The sequence below is a fragment of the Equus przewalskii genome, chromosome 8 (assembly GCF_037783145.1).
Source record: "Equus przewalskii isolate Varuska chromosome 8, EquPr2, whole genome shotgun sequence".
Taxonomy (NCBI): domain Eukaryota; kingdom Metazoa; phylum Chordata; class Mammalia; order Perissodactyla; family Equidae; genus Equus; species Equus przewalskii.
This window is the reverse complement of record NC_091838.1, coordinates 64,343,581-64,365,438: the sequence shown is the minus strand read 5'-3', so window position 1 is coordinate 64,365,438 and position 21,858 is coordinate 64,343,581. Positions and strand designations below refer to the sequence as shown.

The 21,858-nt window shown below is 40.4% G+C and overlaps 1 protein-coding gene across 1 annotated transcript; it reads left to right on the top strand.

Annotated features, from left to right (window-relative positions):
* Positions 1–1,749: 1,749 nt before the first annotated feature.
* On the top strand, positions 1,750–21,536 carry DSCC1 (DNA replication and sister chromatid cohesion 1). The gene is made up of 10 exons (XM_008514737.2): positions 1,750–1,952; positions 2,241–2,488; positions 5,050–5,218; positions 7,371–7,505; positions 10,689–10,779; positions 12,782–12,920; positions 13,695–13,747; positions 13,970–14,124; positions 17,035–17,183; positions 20,182–21,536. Exons 2-10 carry the CDS (start codon positions 2,307–2,309, stop codon positions 20,288–20,290), a joined length of 1,182 nt encoding a protein of 393 aa, XP_008512959.1. The 5' UTR covers positions 1,750–1,952; positions 2,241–2,306; the 3' UTR covers positions 20,291–21,536.
* The last annotated feature ends 322 nt before the right edge of the window (positions 21,537–21,858 follow it).

Genomic DNA, 21,858 nt, shown 5'->3' with positions numbered 1-21,858 from the left:
ACTTTATATGTGGGATGCCTAACCACAGCATGGCTTGCCAAGTGGTGCCATGTCTGCATCCGGGATCCGAACCAGCAAACCCCGGGCCGCCAAAGCAGAAAATGTGCTTAACCACAGTACCACCAGGCCGGCCCCATTCCTTAGTTTTCTTGTCCTTCATGGTCTTGTTATTTTTTAAGAGTTTATACCAGTTATTTTATAAAATGTCTTTCAATTTGGGCTCCCTGATATTTTCCTTACATTCAGATTCATGTTATACACTTTTGACAGCATTGATTCAGTACGTAACATCAGGAGGCACATGATACTTGTCCCAATATAGGTGATGTTACTCTTGATCACTTGATGTGATATGGTCTGTTGGTTTGCAAATTGGTCCCCATACACCGAGGGCAAGGAGAGACAGAAGAAAGGGGCATACCACTCTAGGTTGGTAGGTGGCAGGTTTAATAGGAAAGGGAACTTACATACAACGCTTGCTTTAGGTGGCTGCAAGACAAGTAGACTTTCATACTCGCCTGCCAGAATCTTGAAAGTTAATATAGAGGCCTTAACTGGGTTCAGTCATGTATTCAGTCCAGATGGTCTCAATAACACTTTACTGTCTCAAGGCTACATCCTTGGAACAGCTCCCACTGTGGGAACGGTGGGCAGAATGTACATTCCAAGGACATGGGAGGGGGTGAGGGGCCTCTGATTGCCTGGGTCCAGCTAGAGGGTCAACCTGTGGTCATGTCCTCTCGATGACCTTCTCCAACATGCTGCAAGTTTATCATTGTGAAGTTACTATTTTTTCCCTTTGTAATTAATAAGTAATTTTTAGGTAGACACTTTGACTCTATGTAAATATCCCATTCCTCATCAAAGTGTCACCCATTAGTCTTAGCAAATAATCTTTTAAAAATCTAAATCTGATTGTATCACTCCCCTGCTTCAAATAATCCAATGATTTCCTAGTATACTTTCACAACTTTTAGGGAACTAAGACCCTCTCAGTTGCCTAGGTCATAATTCTCGTATTCTTTCTCAACTCTTCTTTCTCACTCTCCACGTTGTCAACAAGGTCCATCTGTTCTACTTTCTGAATATTTCTTATTTCTCGCTGCTCCTCTTTGTCCTGGTGCCCTAGAATCAGTTCAAGGCCTTGCCAATTAGTTCTGGCCTTGTCTATTTAAATATCGTTCTATCTGCTCTGACTGGTTTAAGCCTCATTTTTTTTCTGAACTATACTTCGAACTGCAACCTGAAAGATCTTTCTAAAACCGAATATTTGACATTGAAACGTTCATGTTTATTTAACAAAGCCCAGAAATGTTTCAGAAATACAGAACAGAAAACCTGGGGGTGTGAGGAGGGGATATCAAGGAAATCATGTAAGAAAATTTCTCAGAAATGAAGGATATGAGTTTCCAGATTGAGAGAGCCTGGCACAGGTCTGGAGAGAACCGTGAAGCCATTGCTCCAGCTCACCGTTGCTATGTAGAAATATGACTTTCATGTTGCTAGATATCCTGATTTCTTTAAAACGAAGATAAATCAAAAGGTTAGTGGAAACTCTCCTAATTTTTAAATGATGGATGAAATTGAAAAAAGAAATAGATCCACACAAACATGAGAAGTACAGGGGCACCCGTAGGTTCGACTGTAGTGTGTGCGAAGAACACTTGGGAGTGTGGAGTCTGATAAAAGGACCGACACAGCGTGAAAACCCGGCAGGATGATTTTAGAGCTGTAGGCCAGGCTGGAATCAGACTTTTGCCACCTCCTGGCTGTGCGACCATGGGATGGAGCTTGCGTCCTCATTTGCAAAAGGAGATGAACAGGGGCCCACCTTACAGTGCTGTAGTGAAGGGTTCACGTATGCAAAGTGCTTATCACTGAGCCCACCACTGGCAGAAGACGAGACTCTTGACTGCGAGGAAATGGGGGCATTGTCTGGAAACGTGGAGGGGGTAGGTAGGCGGAGCGAGCAGCGGAAGGGGTGGGTGAGGGTTCCGAGTGGCGCCCCACTAGGCCGCAGCTCTGCTCCGGGGAAGAGACGGCCCCGGGGAAGCCAGATTTCTTTCCAGGAGCCGCAGCTCAGCCTAGGGTGACCAGACCACAGCGGGGCTCGAACCCCGCGAAGCTTTTGAACTTTCCCCCGGACGCGCCCGCGGCGCGCTCCGCCCCGGAAACCCGCCTCCTGCCAGCTTGGCGCGCTTTTGAAACAGCCTCTATTCTATTTCGTGTACGTTTCACAGGGTCCCGGCAGCTCCGGGAGCTTGGGTCGCGCGCACTAAACCTACGGCCTTCAACTCCTTGCAGCGATGAAGAGGACCCGAGAGGAGGTGGACGCGACGCTGCAGATCGCCAAGCTGAACGCGGCCGAGCTGCTGCCTGCGGTGCACTGCCTGGGCTTCGGCCCCCGGGCCAGCGGCGCCGGCGGCGGTGACTTCTGCCTGCTGGAGCTGGAGCCCGCGCTGTGCCAGCAGCTGGAGGCAGGACACAGGTGCGCCGGGGCCCAGGTCGGCTGCGCCTCCAGCCTGGTGCCAGCTATCTTCTGATTTGCCCCGCGGAGAAACGCAGTATCAGGAAACTGGGCCAGAGAGGTGCAGTGATTTGACGGGGAGGGGGGTCACAGCTGGCTGGTGGCCTGATCCCAGCACGCTGCCTTTTCCTGAGAATTCCACATCACTGCTAGGCCTTCCGGTTAGCTGGACTGAGGTGATAAATAGCACTGGTCCAGCTGATCTTGGAGGCCTGTGTTAGCGGAAACAAGTCAAGATATATAACCTCAGTGAAGTTTTGAAGATGCCAGGGACTGCACAGGTCACTTTGCCATTCTACCTTACAATCCAATGGTAATATCTAATGTTTACAGAGTTCTTCTTGCCTTCTACATCTATTTATTTTACTCAGAAAATAGGTAGTACTGTAAGGGAATAAGTTTAAAGCCGTTTTACAGACATGGTCATTGTGGGAGACCCTCAAAAATCAGACTTGCTTGGGGTCTCTCAGTGGGGATCTGAAGCTGTTTCTAACTCTAGGTCAGCCTCACATTTGCTGCAAGACCACGAGTTAGAAAACATAGTCAAAGGAGAAGTCTAGAGAATCATTCTCTCTCTGAACCTCGTGCAGTCCCAACGCCTGGCAATTAGGAGTTAGGCGCTTTGGTTTGATTGTCTTCTGTCCTGTTGTTCCTCCAACATCTGTGTTTTATTAGGTAGTTTGTTCTCTTGTAGCTTCCTTTAATTGAACCCTTTAGGCTGTCTTTCAGTCCTCATATTTTACTCATCAACAGTATTACAGTTAACTGGCCAGTTTTCAGATGCTCGCCACAGAGTATCTTTAAGGGAGCTGACACACAGCGGTTTTCATCCTAGCTGAGCTGGCAGAGGTTTGAGAAAGGACTTCAGGTGTGGAGACCTTCTTTTTGTCTAGCGATAGTTAATTTAGCCGGCAAAAACCAGAAGGACCTGGAAACGTGTTTTTTTTTCTTTTTTTTTAAGATTTTATTTTTTTCCTTTTTCTCCCAAAGCCCCCAGGTACATAGTTGTGTTTTTTTTTTTTAGTTGTGGGTCCGTCTAGTTGTGGCATGTGGGATGCCACCTCAGCATGGCCTGATGAGTGGTCCCATGTCCTCGCCCAGGATTTGAATTGGCGAAACCCCGGGCCTCCGAAGCAGAGCGCACGAACTTAACCACTCGGCCACGGGGCGGCCGTGTGTTTTAAACTGTGGAAAAGTGTGTTTTAAGATTTTTTTGCAGGGGGAGGGGTAGTTGTTCTAAACCAAGTATTTCAAAGCAGGGATAGTGCAATTTAGAAATAATTGTTAAAAAGTAGGTACTTGGGACTATTAATTGTTGTTAGCACCAGGAAAGTAAAAAACCTCTTTTATTCTTTTCAGTTAAATGAAGTCTTAGTTTTTAAAAAATGTTTGCACAGCCTTCTATTTCAGGTTTTTTATTATTTATTTAAAAGAAGTGAATTGTGTACAGGAGAATTAAAGGCTTTATAGGCCAGGAAAACCACTAGGACCAACTCCTTTGTTGTCATCTCCATCATCTTTGTCTTTAGTCTTCTTCCTCCTCATCCTCCTCACTTTCATCCTTCTTGATTTTTTTCACCTGTGATAAACTGCCTTTGTCAGAGTCTTCGCTTAGTCTAGGTTGTAAACATGTCTTTTTTCATTCAGCATTGCAGCCTTTTTACAAGGTCCCACTTTCTTTGCAACATAGCTGATGGTTAGGCCAGGATGTGCTCCTTTGATATTGGGGGTACTCAGAATGAACCAAGAAAAACCACTCTTGGGTGGGTACCAGGGCCAGTAGCTTGGTCATCTTCTGGGAGCTTGTTAGAAATGCAGGATTCTAGGTCCCATCCCAGACCTGCTGAATCTTGATCTGCTTTTTCTTTTCCTTCTTCTCCCCAAAGCTCCCCAGTACATAGTTGTATATTCTAGTTGCAGGTCCTTCTGGTTGTGCTATGTGGGACACCGCCTCAGCATGTCCTGATGAGTGGCACTATGATCCCATCCATGCTATGATCGATCTGTGCCCAGGATCCAAACCAGCGAAACCCTGGGCCACTGAAGGGGAGCTTGTGAACTTAACCACTTGGCCTCAGGGCTGGCCCCTCGTTCTGCTTTTTAACAAGATTCCTTAAGGTGCTATGCCTAAATTTGATAAGTACTACTTTAGTATGGTTTAGAAAATTGTGACATCTTGACAGAAGCTTCTGGCTGCTTTGTCTTTTGCTGTTCCCGGCAGTTTGCATGAAGATGCCATGTGGTGACCTTTGGCCTGTTGGCCTCTTTGGATCTTTCTTGCTCATGTTGAGTTATTTTTCCTTAGTGAGGCCACCTGGTGCCCCTCTGGCTCTCAACTGGTCCAGTCCTTGCTCTGTGGAGCCCATCATTGTGCCAGGGCTGTGACAGCAGGGGCCAGACACAGTCTCAAGACTTAATTTTAAACTGTGCAAGCCTAGAGGATTTTGGAACGGTTTATAATGAAGATATACATCGTTGGTGTCTCAGTAAACCATGTATTTTCTTCCCTCATTTTCCTGCAGTCTTGTGATTCGTGGTGATAAAGATGAGCAGGCTGTGCTGTGCAGTCAAGACAAAACATATGACCTGAAAATAGCAGACACTTCCAATATGTTGCTTTTTATCCCTGGTTGTAAAACTCCAGACCAGCTGAAGATGGAAGAAACACACTCTGACATTATTCACACTGAGGTACGGTTTTCTGTCTCCTGATTTATATGAGAATGACAACATGTGCTAATCTTGCCTTTAATTAAAAACTTTAGGTATGAAATGTGTTATCACAGGGAATCTGAGAAGTTCTCGAATGAAATTTGAAATTTCTCAGCATTATTTATTTTTTTTGGTTTGGAGGCTTGTGAAGTTGTCTTTATTTTCCCTATTTTAAGTCCCAGACAACTTGATCATTTTCTGCAACATAGAAATTTGTGATTAGGTGATTCGTTCTAAAAATTTTGTTTATTTTTAGTAAGTTTTGCTGTGGATATGTTTTGCAAGGAGACTCCCTCAAACTGTGGCTAGTGCATTATGTGATGTTTATTGAGGCAGAGAAATGAGGAAATTTGAGTTTTTGAGGGAAATATATTTCTCAGCTTTGCAGTTGGTTTCATTCATTACTATCTATAGCTATGTATAACAAATTCTTAATTATATTGGAGACTACTGATGACAAATACCAAACAAAACTCTCCATCCTGGCTAGATTGTTACATGTACAACAATCAAAGCACAGCCATTAATTCTGTAGAATGACTTTAGGCCAACTACTTCCTTAATGATAGAACTTAAATAGAAATAAGGGAAAATACTGGGAAATTTCCGTGATTCATATGATGTTGCTAGAACAGAAGAACTTCCAGTAGATATTGTATTTTGGCTTTTGTAGGGTTATGTCTTTCATTGTAATTAATTAGAAATATTGGCAGTTGATCTTTTAGTAAAAGATATTATTTTTTCGTCACCTAGCTGTTTTTATGAGAGTAAAACAACATCTGTGAGTACCTGTGAGCTCTCGTGATGGGAATTCTGTGTACTGAGACTGAATAAAACTTAATAAAGATCTACTAAACAAAGTTTTAATCTGTGATTGCACGTCACATGCCTAAAAGGGCTAGGTAAGGAATGCACATGAGCAAAGCAGGCTGGCATTGAAAAATGGTGGTGGATGCCCAGTCTCAGGAGTAATAGGGAATGGTGGGGTCTATGGCAAATTGGAGAGCACAGGCTCCAAGTAGGTGGGTGGCCACTACTTGGCCTTGTGGGAGAGCAGGCCTCGCATTGCTAGATCTTCTGATTTCTTTTTTCCAAGTAAAGCCTGAAATTTAGATTTTGGTGGCACAATCTTCTAATTTTTCAATGTTGGCACATAGTTTAAACTCTGTACTAAACCCCACTTTCTTCCAACACAAAAGCTTACCCCAATATCTGTGTGTTGGATATAGCCAGCAGGCTGCCAATTTGTGAATTATGGAAGTCACTCTTTCTAGTTTGGTCCTTAAGCTCCTCATTTGAAGATCTTAGATTCAGAAGCATCTCCATCAGGCTCTGGGCCTTGTCTTGTCAATCAGGACTTATGCTAGTTTGAGTTTAGAAGCATCCCCTGCCATTTTAGAGTTGGAAGGCACCTCAGGGATAATCCAGTTCAGCGTTTTTTTCCTTCTTTCATGTGAAACACTTATTGGACAGCTCTAAGAGCTAGACACTGGACAAGTCCTGAAGATACAGAGAGGGATAACGGATATTTAGCCATCATTTAGCCACTATCAACCGGATGTCTTTGAGGGGTAGGCCTCTCCCTGTTTCACATGTCCAATAAGGAATTAGCTGCAGTTCTAAATAGTTGAAAGTTCTTGCACTGAATAGAAGTCTCTCTTCCTTAACTTCTGCTTAGTTTTGACATCATGAGTAACACAGCACAAGGCTACCCCCTCTTTAATATCCCTTCATTATTTGAAGACTGTGATAATGTCTCTTATTTATTTTCTGTTATTTTGGCCTAAAAATACTCATTTTCTCTTGTTTCCACCTGACTTGCAGAAGTGTCACTATCCTGGTCATTCTTTTTTGGGAATACTCTAGTTTCCAGAATGTACTTGAGATATGGAGCTTAGTTATCAGTTCTCACTATATTGACAGTGTCTTCTCGGGGTTTCAAAAGATGTTTCCTGAAGATGCTCATCCATCTGCTTGACATGGCTGGATGGGTGCCTTCTCAACAGAAAGCAGAAGACCTTGGCTCCCTTTTCTTGCTTCTTGTTGAGGGCAGATGGGTTGGTTGAAATTTTGTATGAAATTTTCTTTGAGAATGGCCCCTAAGAGGTTATGATATATTTGTAACTTCTAGATCTTTGGTTTTTCTAATAATTATTGGGAATTAAGAAGATGTAGACCCAAATTAAAGAAGCTAAAGAAACTTTTGATGGAAAATACCTATGAAGGACCTGACACTCAAAAAGAAAAGGACTCAACTCACTCAAAAGTAAGACTATTATTTTCATTGTTTTATTTGGAATTTTAAGAATAGAACTATAATTAGAGGCACTTAATGGTGACATTTTTCCTTTTAAAACTTTATATTGTGAAAATTTCAAACATATACCCAAACAGAAAGATCCCTATATATTCATCACTCAGTTGAACATTTATTAATATTCTGTTATTCTCATTTTTCTCTATCCCCTTGCTTCCTCCTACCTTTTTTTTTTCTTTTTCTGGAGTATTTTCAAGCAAATCCTAGCTATCCTGGTGATGATTGTACAGCTGAAAGCGTCTCATGTTCCTGACTATGAAATAATAGTTTTTTAGAGGTTAAATTACTGTTTTTTTTTTAATGATTGGCACCTGAGCTAACATCTGTTACCAATCTTCTTCTTCTTTTTTCTTTTCCTTCTTCTTCTCCCCCAAACCCCCCAGGACATAGTTGTATATTCTAGTTGTGAATGCCTCTGGTTGTGCTATGTGGGACACCACCTCAGCATGGCCTGATGAGCGGTGCCATGTCCGTGCCAGGATCGAAACCAACGAAACCCTGGGCCACTTAAGTGGAGTACGTGAACTTAACCACTTGGCCACGGGGCCGGCCCGTTGAATTGCTTTTTATTTAGTTAAAAATTATAATTAAGGGCTCTTGAGAAAAGGTGTTATGGAAATGAAAAGTATTCTTACTCTAATATCAGAATTGACTAATTCCTGAAGTATGGAAAAATATTTATAAACGAAGTAAAAAACTTTTTGAAGTTTTTAATGTAACTCAAAATGATAGCACTCAACTGGTATTCTGAAGACCATATTTGTATTAGAGGTTCTCTTTTTCTTCATTGACTGACTGATTTCCTTGTTTTTTTTTGTAACAGCTTTTTGGAGATATAATTCACATACCAAACAATTCACTCATTTTAAAATGTATAATCCAACGCTTTTTAGTACATTCACAGAGTTGTGTAATCATTACCATGATGAAGTTTAGAACATTTTCATCACCCCCAAAAGAAACTCTGTACCCTTTAACTGTTAGCTTTCCCACCTCACCCCTAGGCAACCAGTAATCCACTTTCTGTGTCTATTGATTTGTCTCTTCTGGACATTTCATGTGAATAGAATTATGTATATGTGGCCTTTTCTGACTGGCTTCTTTCACTTAGCATGATGTTTTCAAGGTTCATTCATGTGGTAGCATATATCAGTTTATTCCTTTTTATTGCTGAATAATACCCCATTTTATGGACATACCACATTTTATTCATCCATTCATCAGTTGATGGACGTGTGGGTAATTTCTGCTTTTTGCTTATTATGACTGACAGTGCTGTGAACATTCATGTACAAGTTTCTAGTACACCTATGTTTTCATTTCTCTTGTGTATGGAATTGATGGGTCATGGGGTGACTCTACATAACCTTCTGAGGGACTGCCAGACTGTTTTCCAAGGTGATGACGCCGTTTTACATTCCCATTGTATAAGGGTTCTAATTTCTATACATCCTTGACAACACTTGTTTATTATCTTTTTTATATCCATCCTAGTTGGTTTGAAGTGGTCGCACTGTGGTTTTGATGTGCATTTCCCTAATGACTAATGATGTTGAGCATCTTTTCTTGTGCTTGTTGACTATTTATCTATCTTTGGAGAATGTCTATTCAAGAACTTTGCCCAATTTTTAATTGGGTTATTTGTCTTTTTATTACTGAGTTGTAAGGGAGTTCATTATACAGTCTGAATACAAGTCCCTTCTCAGATATATAATATGCAAAAATTTTTCTCCCATTCTATGGATTGTCTTTTCACTTGCTTGATTTTTTTTTTTTTTGAGGAAGATTAACCCTGAGCTAATATCCACCTCCAATCCTCCTTTCTTTTTTTTGAGGAAGACTGGCCCTGAGCTAACATCTGTGCCCATCTTCCTCTACTTTATATGTGGGACACCTGCCACCATGTGGCTTGATAAGCCATGTGTAGGTCCGCACCTGGGATCCAAACCAGTGAACTCCAGGCCGCCGAAGTGCAGCGTGTGAACTTAACTGCTGTGCCACCAGGCTGGCCCATCACTTTCTTGATTTTTAAAAATTTTAAAAAAATTGTTATTTTTCCTTCTTCTCCCCAAAGCCCCCCAGTAGTAGTTGTATATTTTTAGTTGTGGGTCCTTCTAGTTGTGGCATGTGGGATACTGCCTCAGCATGGCTTGATGAGCGGTGCTAGGTCTGCCCCCAGGGTCCGAACCAGCGAAACCCTGGGCTGCCGAAGCGGAGCACATGAACTTAACCACTCGGCCCGGGGCTGGCCCCCTTGATTTTCTTTTAATTGTGTAAATGTACATAACATAAAGTTTACCATTTTAACCATTTTTATGTGTATAGTTCTATGGCATTAAGTACATTCACATTGTTCTGCAACCATCACCACCATCCATCTACAGAAGTTTATCATCTTTCCAAGCTGAAACTCTGTACCCATTAGATACTAATTCTTCAATCTCCTTTGCCTTCCAGCCTCTGGCAACCACTATTCTACTTTCTGTCTCTGTGAATTTGACTACTTTAAATATCCCATGTAAGAGGAATCATACAATATTTGTCCTTTTTTGTTGATGATGTTTTGAAGTACAAAAGTTTTTCATTTTGAAAAAGTCCAATTTATCATTTTTTCTTTTGTGTTTTTGGTATCATTTCTAAGAAACCATTGCCAAATCTGACATCACAAAGATTTACCCATATGTTTTATTTTCTTCTAAGATATTCACTGATTTTGTGTAGTAATCATTACACATTAACAAAAGAAACTGAGCTAGTATATAAATATTGCCTTAATCTGTTCTATGTATTTATTCCCCAAAATTCAATAAGTCCAGAGGCTGGCCCCATGGCCAAGTGGTTAAAGTTCTGCACGCTCTGCTTCCAAGGCCTGGGTTCACAGGTTCGGATCCCAGGTCTGGACCTACTCCGCTCATCAGCCGTGCTGTGAAGGCATCCCATATACAAAGTAAAGGGAGATTGGCACAGATGTTAGCTCAGGGCTAATCTTTCTGAAGCAAAAAAAAAAAAGGAGGAGGATTGGCAACGGATGTTAGTTCAGGGTGAATCTTCCTCACAGACACCCAAAAAAATTCAGTAAGTCTAAAAAATATTCTTCAAAGCCCTTAAAATGTTTTCTTTTTCTTGTTTCAGTATACAACCGAAGATTTGCTTAATCAAATTCAGGCAAGTGAGGAAGAAATAATGGCCCGATTACAAGTTCTAAATGCCTGTGAGATTGGAGGTAGCATTATTTACTATTATTATTAATAATGATGGAATTGGGTGTAATATGAGAGAGGGAAGTTTTTGGACATCTTCACCCTTTGCATATTGTATATTTAATCTTCTTTTGGGCTCAAAGATGATAATGTTTGTACTTTGGGGTGTGGGATAGAGATTACATGTGATCATCTTTGCTGAGGAGGTCAGTCTGCACCCAGTGACTTTAACCACTCCTTACAGGTCTTTTTCTTTGGATTAAGTGGTAATAGAAGAACCATGTTAGATCTAGAAAGGTCTTAGATATCAAGTAGCCTAATCTCAATGTTGTTTTTAATAGATGAGGAAGGGAAACTGACTTGTCCAGGGCTATGTGTTGAGTTAGTGGTAGGATAAGGCATAGAACCGAGGTACTTGAACTCCTGATTCAGAATTAATTTAATAACCTCATTGTATTTCCAAATTGCTTGGAAGATGGGACTGTGTTTCTTCTTGTGATAACTCAACATATTCTTGAACATGTGTTAAGTAGTTTATATAATAAATCTGTGTAAAAGATATAGTAGTGTGTGTTGGTCTCAGGGGTTGACGGAGAAGCCCAGTAGTATCTTCTTCAGCGTTTTGACTAACTTCTGGAACTGGAGCTTTTTTTTCAGCATCTAGGCCTGCAGTACTACTTGAGTAGATGTTTTCGTGCATTTTTCAGCCCTCTTAAGCTTGCCCAGAGAAGCAGCTTAATTCTTCAACCGTGTGATAGGAAGAAGGAAATTGGCATGGGTTGGTAGATGTACTGTTCAACTGCTCACAATCTTCCAAGCAAGATTAGCTTTTGTGAGACCTTAACTCTCAAATGTGGCAAATTCTGCAGAGTAAAGCAACTGTACATGACTTTAGAACTAACTAGAAGCACTTAGTTCTTTCTTGTTCCTTGAGACACATTTGGTCCTAAGCATAGGAAATAAAGTTTTTTTTTAAAGATTTTATTTTTCCTATTTCTCTCCAAAGCCCCCTGGTACACAGTTGTGTATTTTTAGTTGTGGGTCCTTGTAGTTGTAGCATGTGGGATGCCGCCTCAGCATGGCTTGATGAGTGGTGCCATGTCCACGCCCAGGATCCGAAACAGTGAAACCCTGGGCTGCCAAAGGGGAGAGCGTGAACTTAACCACTTGGCCATGGGGCCGGCTTGGAAATAAAGTTTTTAATTATGGATGCCTGTTGCTAATAAGTATGGTATATGGGTACTATGAATGTTAAGGTTAAAAAAGAAACCAATGGATTTTATTCATTTATTCTACATTATTCACTTATTGTGTGGGGATGGATAAAATTTTGATGTGTAGGCGGGTGGTGCATAGATTATTCCTAGCTTTCTTTCTTAGCTTTAAATCACATGTTCCATTATTTACTGTTGCCTTTATTATTTCAGAATAAGGATAGCAACATTCTGCCTTGGAAATGGTGGATGTGTACTTGATTTGTTTCTCCAGGGGTGGTGGTAGTGCCTTCCATTATAAGATGGCATTTCAGAATCTTTCATGGGAACAGGGAAAGGTATTTTGATGCCCGGCCTATATTTTGCCACTGGTCCACATAGTACTTCTGAGTCTACTGTCTCTTGAATGATCTAGACTTGTTTATGAGCATGGGAACGCCTTTGCAAGATAGCTTGAGCTGAGAGCTATAATCATGGCAGTTCCTCACAGTGGAGACTACCAGCTACAGATTTCCATGTTTCCACTTAGACTGATAAGATTATTCTGAAATAATTGAATATTCAAATACTTGAAAACAGTCAGAGTGTTAGTCATATGTAAAGTACTGTCTAAAACCCACTTGATCTCCCACAAGACGCAATTTGTAATGATTGGGAGAAAAGCAGAAAAAGCAGCATTGTTTATAAAGAAAACGAAGACTTTTAGTGTCTCTTTTTTGCAGTGGGCAAGAGTATGCTGCTGCTTTATCAGTGTTAGCCAATTAGTTTGCTTAAAATCTTCTTTGGTAAATATAACTTTTGGAATTTGTAGGTTATTGGAGGATTCTTGAATTTGATTATGAGATGAAACTTCTGAATCATATAACTCAGCTTGTGGATTCTGAATCTTGGTCTTTTAGTAGAGTTCCTTTGAATACGTGCCTTCAGGAACTTGGACCATTGGAACCAGAGTAAGTATCTTAATCACTGTCCCTCCAGATTTCCTGAAGGGGAAGAATATTATTTTCCAGGGTGGAACTAAACCCAGGGCATAGACTATTTATATTTTGATATCCTATAGAAATTCAGAAAATACACATCTGATCAGGACTTGGGAATTTTAGTCACTGGGGTGAATAAATGAGCATCATCTTTTTTTTTTCCGCTATAAAAAAATATAAAGAAATAATTATGTTTAAGCTATTTTATAATAATAAATGCATGCTTACATAATTCATGTAAAAATGTTTAGCATGGGGCCTGGCTCAGATTAGCTTCCCAGTATATTTTAGTTGGTTCCTAATGTAAAGTTTTACTTGGCAACCAAAATCACGTAGTATTTCTTTTTTTTTTTAAATAGCTAATATTTATTTATTTATTTAATTTACTTTTATTTATTTATTTTTTTGAGGAAGGTTAGCCCTGAGCTAACTGCTGCCAATCCTCCTCTTTTTGCTGAGGAAGACTGGCCCTGAGCTAACATCTGTGCCCATCTTCCTCTACTTTCTATGTGGGATGCCTACCACAGCATGGCTTGCCAAGTGGTGCTATGTCCACACCCAGGATCTGAACTGGTGAACCCCAGGCCACTGAAGTGGAATGTGCAAACTTAACCGCTGCGCCACCAGGCCCGCCCCACTTAGTATCTCAAATTTCAAATTTATATCTTAGTTTTTAGTTAGAAAAGATGTTTAAAATATGTATAAAAATGGTAACTTTTCAAATGAGGGTTTTATATTTTTCAGGGAAATGATTGAACACTGTCTTGAATGTTATGGAAAGAAATATATAGAGGAAGGTAAGGTTTTGAAAGTATTCTAATGGGTATTTTAACTCTTGTATGTTAAAAATTGGTATGCCTTTCAGAAGTATGTTCATGTTAAAAATAACTCCATGGGTTGTCGGAGGTAAGTTGTATATAATTCCTTCTGAGAAATTGCATTGAGGAAAAGGAAACATTAGCATTGTATTTAATTGTAAGAAGACAATATGAAACTATCTGATGATACCTTTTCCGTAGGTGAAGTTTATTTTGAATTGAGTGCTGATAAAATATGCAGAGCAACAGCACAAATGCTGCTTCAGAATGCAGTGAAATTCAATCTCACCGAGTTTCAAGAAGTGTGGCAACAGAGTGTTCCTGAGGGAATGATAACCAGTCTTGATCAGCTTAAGGTAATAGCAGTAGTGACTACTACCATAACTCAACAGATTATCATTAATTACTAGGTGAAGTAAAATTTGTATTAGACTTGAATTTGGAATCAATTTATTTTCCTAGACACCCATTAGGAGTGCACTGTACATTCACTCCATCACAATGTCTTTTTAAAAAGACCCCAACACTTTATTGAAGTATAATTTACATATCATAAAATTTACCCTTTTAAAAAGAAGCTTTACTAAATTTACTGAATCATGCAGCCATCACCACAATCCAGTTTTAGAACATTTCCATCACCTCAGTAGAGCCCTCAGGCTCATTGACAGTTAATCCTGGTTCCTACTCAGGATATCTCATTTCATTCCATTTCTGTCCATTTCCTCCACCACCACCCTCGTCTGAACTGTCGTGATCTCCTGGCTCTGAACAGCAATGGCATCTCTAAGCAGACCTTCTGAACTTTTAATTTTGCCTGCCTCCAATCTATTCTCTGTGGTGTTCCTGGAATGATCTTTTAAAAATGCCAGTCAGATTAGAAGAATGTCTCGCTTAAATCACTTTAATGGTTGCCCATTGCATTTAAGATATAAAATCCAGAATTCGTATCTTGGCCTCCAAAGATCTTCATGATCTTCCCTGTGGCTTCATTTCTTGCTGTTTCCTCTCCTGCTCACTGCATACCAGCCTTCTTTCAGATTTTCAAGATCATCAAGTGCTCTCCTACCTTAGAACCTTCACAAAAGCCTTTTTGTTCTAGAATGATCTTTAATTTCACCTGGATACCTCCTCATCTTTGAGTCACTTCATCAAGGAGGCCTTCACTCTAAAAAAAGCCCTCCTGTTTTTCTCTTCCATAGTACCCTGTATTTTTCCTTCCTGGCACTTATCACTTAGCTTTGGAAAAACGTTTAATTGTGTGGTTCCCCACTCTCTGCTTTGATAGAGTTTTGTTTACTGTTGTTTGCCAATATATAGCATGCTGCCTGGCATTTAGTATATGCTAAATAAGTATTAAATGAAAGGATTTGCTGAATATTTGCTGAATATTTACGGAGTTCCTTTTATGTCTGGGCACTATGCTAGATGCTGAGGAGAAAACATCACACAAGGTGCCATCAATGTCCTCAGCCTGGGGGCTGGCAATGGGGGCTACACATTACTGTATAAATTTGTTCTGACAATATAGAGTGATCTGTGCCATGGGAAGGGCATGCAGAGATATTATGGGAACAAAGGAAAGGGACTTATCCATCTGACGGGTGAATCAGGGGTGATTTTCTGAAGGAATGGATGTTTTAGCTGCCAAGTTTGAAAAGATGAAGTATTTACTCTCTAGATGGAAGGGCAGAGATAAGAATCCAGGAAAGCATGTTCCAGGTTGTGGAGGTATAAAAGTTGGGGCATTGTTAGTAGGGGTGCATGACTGGAGTGAAAGGTGATGATGAGTTAGTGAGGGACGCTATGGACTGTGCGAAGGAATTTCAGCTCTTTCTAGAAAGCTCTTTGGAGCCATTTAGTGACATGAGTTCGAAGAGCTACCTGATGAGTTTTGCCTTTGGAAAGAACACTATGACAGTAATGAGGAGGGATAGATGGAAGGTTGATTGGACTATGAAAAAGAAGAACTGTCCAGGCTCTCAGCACTTGAATACGCCTAACTAAAAGAGTACTGACCAAAGAAATCCGTATTGGGAAATTGATAGAGAAATCTTTTTTTTGCCTAAGCGATTGCTCATTTATTATTATTATTTTTTTTTGGTGAGGAAGATGAGCCCTGAGCTAACATCTGTTACCAATCTTCCTCTTTTTTTTTCTCCCAAAAGCCCCAGTACATAGTTGTGTATCCTAGTTGTAGGTGATTCTAGTTCTTCTATGTGGGACACGGCCACTGCAAGACTTAATGAGTGGTGTGTAGGTCTGTGCCCAGGATCTGAACCAGTGAACGCTGGGCTGCTGAAGTGAGCACGTGAACTTAACCACTATGCCACCGGGTTGGCCCCTGATAGAGAAATCTTGAGGCCTTAGAGTCTATAGAATTTAGTAACCACGTAGGTGTGGGGTTTGAGTAAGGGAATCTAGAATGATGCCTAGGTTTCCTGGTTTCCTAGGATAGTGGGACTGGAACAGGTTTGGGTGACAAACACAATGTGAGTTCATATATAGGTTTGGACGTAGAGGTCTGGAGCTTGGAAGCAGGTTTGAGTTGTGGATACAACTATTACGATCATCAGCAAGTAAGAGGTAGTTGAAGTCACAAGTTTAGATGGGGTTATCTGGACAGTGAGGGTGAAACAAGTAGAAGGATTAGGTTAGAGGCCCAGGGAACTGCAACATCAGTTAGGAAAATGATGAGATAGTGATTTGAGAGAGAGAGATTCAAAGAGGAAGGCGTAATCAACATTAACAAAGAAAATAGGGCTAGCAAGATGAATCTAAGAAAAGGGCCCACTGGATTTGGCAATGACAGCTCATCGGTGACCTTTATAACTAGAGCGGTCTTGATAAACTGATGGTGGTAAAAGCCACATTATAGAAGGGAAAAGAAGTCACTGCTTAAAGGAGGTCTTTTTATGAAAAAAGCTTTTGTAAGTCTCTGGGTGGTTTGTGTAAGTTTCATGTAGCTGACATTTTAAATGCCTTGGGCTTAGCTAAACCTAAAAGTAAAAGAATGAGTCAGGGGCCGGCTCCATGGCTGAGTAATGGTTAAGTTCGTGTCCTCTGCTTCCGTGGCACAGGGTTCGCTGGTTTGGATCCTGGGCGCTGACCTACATACTGCTCATCAAGCCATGCTGTGGCAGCAACTAGGGTATACAACTATGTACTAGGGCTTTGGAGAGAAAAAAAAGAGGAAGAAAAGAACTAGTCATATTTAAACATTAGACCATGACTTTAACTGCCCTTTCTCTTCTCATCTCTTATAGGGTTTAGCCTTGGTGGACAGACACTCAAGACCAGAAATCATATTTTTGCTAAAAGTAGATGATTTACCTGAGGACAATCAGGAGCGTTTTAATAGTCTATTCTCTCTAAGAGAGAAGTGGACAGAAGAAGATATTGCTCCATATATTCAGTGAGTAATTTATTCCAAAGGGATTTTGAGGGTTATTCTTTTTATGAAGTGTCTTTTTTAATTTACTTGTTATATATTATATATATTATTTATTTATTTACTTTTTATTTATTAATTCTTACAACACCATTTTTTTGGAGTATTCCCTGAGGATACTGCTTCCTTTGAAACTTTTTCAAGTGGTGGTTGTCTTCTCTATCATTCTCCATGGCTACTGATCCTGGAGGTGGGGTGTGCATTATCTTTCTTCCTTACTATTGCTTCTAAAACCACTTCTCTGCTCCCCTCCCTGCAACCTGCAGCTCTGAGAAGGACAGTCTGACTATATACCCCACTATGACTCCAAGGCAAGCACCCCTCTCTGATTGCCACTTTCTGTCTTTCCTGCTGCCTTATTTTAACATTTTGGTAAATGCCAAGTGGCAGAAGAACAAATTAGCTCTGAAGTTACTATTTACGGGACCTCAAATCCACAGACACTGCCGCCTCTTCACTGGGTCTCGCCTCTCAAGTCCTCTCTTCTCTTAGCCAGATTGGATTCCCTGGTCAGTCTCTATAACTTCTGCTGTGCGTGCTTTCCTCCCTTGGCCCTCTCTCCCTCTTGTCATACCCTCTGGCAAAAATCTACAAAGATTAAACTCAACTTTATGCTTACTCTATGCCAACACCTGGGCAGCTGAAATTTTCTGGAGAAAAATACACATTGGGGCTTGCCAGTCTCACTTAAGAATGTAAGTCGTCTTAAGTTTAAGAACTTAAGAACTTAACTTAGCAGGGTCCCTTGCAAGGCATTGTTTCCTCATCAATCTCTTCTACCCTTGGATCTCACTTTACGTCTTCTTTTTCCCTTTTATACCATCAATACCTCCTGTTTCCTCTTCACCCTCAGCTTGTGACCTTGTTTTTTGAGAAAACAGAAGCAGACAAGAATAACTTCTTTCCCAGTGCCTTATCTGCCAGCCTCCTTGTGTCTGCACACACTTCCTTTGCAGTCCCTCCTGTATAATGCATAAACTGTCCCTGCTTCTAAGGCCAATCCTCCTTCTGTGCTACGTCCATCCTCTCTAATCTTGTTAAAGAGTTGTCTCCTCCAGTTATCCCTTTCCCCCTATTATCAACATCTACCTGTCTACTGGATTATTCCCATGAACACATGGTATTCTGTAGTATTGCTCATCTTAAAAAACAACAACTTACTGGACCCCATGTCTTCTGCTCTCCTTCACAAGAAAATTCCTTCTAAAAGTTTATGTACTCACTTTCTGCTTCTTTGTCTCCCATTCTTTCCTAACCCAATGACATCTCCTTAATCTAAGGATATCCATCTTCCTACAATCAGTGGTCAGTAGTCTGTCCTTGCTTACTTGGCCTCTTAGCACTGTTTGACGCAGTGGACCACTTCCTACTTGAAACACACCGGTTTCCTCCCCTCTCCCTGAGGCAGCTCCTTTTCTGTCTTTCTTGCTGATGTCTCCTTCTTCTTCCCAGTCTTTAAATGTCTGAGTGCTCTAAGACTCTATTCTTCTTTTTTTTTTTGAAGATTGGCACCTGAGTTAACATCTGTTGCCAATCTTTTTTTTTTCTTTCTTTCTTCTTCTCCCCAAAGCACCCCAGTACATAGTTGTATATTCTAGTTGTAGGTCCTTCTGGCTGTGCTATGTGGGACAGCGTCTCAGCATGGCTTCACGAGTGGTGCCATGTCTGTACCCAGGATCCAAACTGGCGAAACCCTGGGCCGCCAAAGCAGAGAGCATGAACTTAACCACTTGGCCATGGGGCTGGCCCCTAGGACCCTATTCTTGACCATCTTCTCTTCTGTTTATATTTTTTTCCTTGGTCCCCTCATTAGGCCTGGATTTAAATTTAGTGACTGCCTCATTTTATCTTCATATTGACCTTTTCCCTGAGCTTCAGATTCTTAAATATCTAGCTGCGTAATTAACATTTCCACTTGGATATCTAATAGGAATTTCAAACCTGACATGCTCATAACGGAACTGTTGATTCTTCCTGTCCGAATCCCATTTTCCTCATCTCAGTTAATAGCACTACCATTAATCCAGTTACTCAAGCAAAAAGTCGAGGAATCATCCTTGTCTTTTCCTTCTCTTACCCCCTGGTTCAAACTATGAGCAAATCCTGATGGATGCTCTTGTACCTGCCTCTGAATTAGTCTCTCTACTTCTATTTTTGCCCCCTTCCCCTCACCCCCATTTTTAAACTTTTTATTTTGGAAAATTTTAAACATTCAAAAGTGACAACATAATATAATGAACCCTCCATGTACTCACCACCCAGCTTCCATAATCATCAACTCATTGCCTCCGTTATTTAAAACTTAGATCACATTATGCTTTTCCAAGATTGAAACCCTCCTCGTGGCTTCCCATTATACTTAGAATTAAATCACAACTCCTTTCCATGTTCTTCAAGCACCTACATGATCTTGCCCTTGCCTCTTCACCAGCTTATGTCCTTCTATTCTTCCCTCCTCTCATTATGTTCCACTCACAGTCTTCTCCTCTGGCTTATAGAAGAGGAAGCTAACATTCAGGGGTAGGCAACCTAGACAAGCTCACACAGGTAGTCTAGTATGCAGGTTCTAGTGGAGTCTAGACCCCTCTGTATCACATTGCTTGTATTTCTAATTTGGAGGCTGTGTGATATAATGGGAAAAACATGGAATTTGAAGTCACACAGATATGGCTGCAAAATTTGGCTCTATCCTTTATTACGTGAGCCTCAGTTTTTTCATATCTAATATAGGATTAAGTAATACATCACTCCTACTATTATTGTGAAGGTTAAATGAGTTAGTACATATAATGTGCCTACTTCAATTAAGGCTTAGTAACCGCTCCCTATTTTCTCTCTCTCCCATATACATACACCCTTAAGCTTGGAAGGATGGATTTAGGGGAAAGAGATAAAAATTAGTACTGTGACTGTTATGTGCCCTAAAATATTCATGCTATTTAATTTTGTATTGTTCCCACAGAGACTTGTGTGGCGAGAAGCAAACCATAGGTGCATTACTCACTAAATATTCTCGATCTTCGATGCAAAACGGTGTTAAAGTTTATAACTCAAGAAGACCCATTTCTTAAAAGAACAACAGTCTGTTCCTTGGGACTAAAGTTGCTAGTTATAAGAGAAAGATTCTTTTATGTATTTGTATTTCAGACTTATAAACATCTACTGCTTTGAGGCATTTTTCTCCTCCTCCTAAGCATTTAGAAACTACTGCTCTTTTTTTCCTTTAATAGGATATTTCTCTATCTTTCAAGTTATGTTTGTATTATGCATACAGTGTAAACAAGGACAAAAGAAAATGTTTTTACCTGTATTTTGTATCTCTCTGTGTCTATACAATTTTATTTATAGAAAAAGAGTTCTGCCTTTTTTATATTTAAAATTACATTTCTTTATTTAGGGTTTGATCTTCTAATCATTAATAAATTTAAAAGTTTTTCTGAGAACTAAATAGTAATAGTTTCCCAAAAGAGAATTATTTATTCACTTAATTTGTCATTTCTTAAATGAGTTTCCCTCCACTTTCAACCTTCCATCAAAAAAGAAAGTCACTACATGCTATCAGTTATTTAAATTAGTTGTTTGCATTGATGAAATTGGCTTGATAATTGCTTCTGTTGCTGGGCTGGTACAGACATGCACTTTGGGATGAAATGGATTTGATCCTCAAGCCTACGTGCAGAATACTAACAGAGCAGTTTATGACCCTATAATGGAGAATACTGACACAGGTAATACTCACTAGAAAACTACAAGTAATTTCTAGTTGGTTTTGGGATGCTTGATAAAGTTCTTTCATAATTTTATTTTACTAATTGTTTTTGTTTAGGCCAATATTAATTTTAACTTAGCTAATGAATTTGTCACCAGGACAGTTTGAAAGGGTAGGCCAAAGTTAAATCCAGACCAAGGTTAAAAATGACCTTAATAGAGCCAGCCTTGATGGCCTCACGGTTAAAGTTCACCCAGCTCTGCTTTGGCAGCCCAGGTTTTGTTCCGGCAGGGAACCACACCACTCATCTGTCAGTAGCCAGGCTGGGGCTGCAGCTCACATGGAAGAACCCAAAGAACTTACAACTATACACAACTAGTATTGGGGCTTTAGGAGAGTTAAAAGGAAGAAAAAAGGAAGATTGGCAATAGATGTTAGCTTAGGGCAACTGTTCCCCTGCCAAACAGAAAAAAGATTTGATGGATAATCCACAATTAATTAACAAAGATTTAACTGTTACTTACAATTGTTTTATTCTCATGCACATGAAATGCACATACCATGGCTTCAAAATTTGTCCTGTCTCTCAATAAATTTCTCTGCATCTATGTGGATTATTACTATTTTTTAAATAAATACTGAGGCAGCAGTGCCTAGTTTGAGTTGGACTACCTGGGGTCTAATCACATATTTTACTGCTTAAATTACTGGGGTCCAGTGAGTTTACGGTGTCTGTTCACAGCAGACCAGAGGCACACCCCTCCCCCTGCTTCCAGGAGACTGCCCAGTTAGGATTTCCCAGTCCTGGACTTCCCAACCCTTGTCCCGATACTCCTCAACGTGCTTGTGCCAGACCTTTACTCTTCCAAAATGTAAATGTTTCCTCCTTTCCTTCCTGCTCTTCTCAACTCACCCAGTAAATATTCGCGT

Bases quoted from the DNA above. Each gene is read 5' to 3' on its own strand.
- DSCC1 (XM_008514737.2), top strand. From the start codon at position 2,307: ATGAAGAGGACCCGAGAGGAGGTGGACGCGACGCTGCAGATCGCCAAG. The intron at 7,506-10,688 runs GTAAGACTATTA...TTCTTGTTTCAG, and splicing joins AGGACTCAACTCACTCAAAA to TATACAACCGAAGATTTGCT. The intron at 14,125-17,034 runs GTAATAGCAGTA...CATCTCTTATAG, and splicing joins CCAGTCTTGATCAGCTTAAG to GGTTTAGCCTTGGTGGACAG.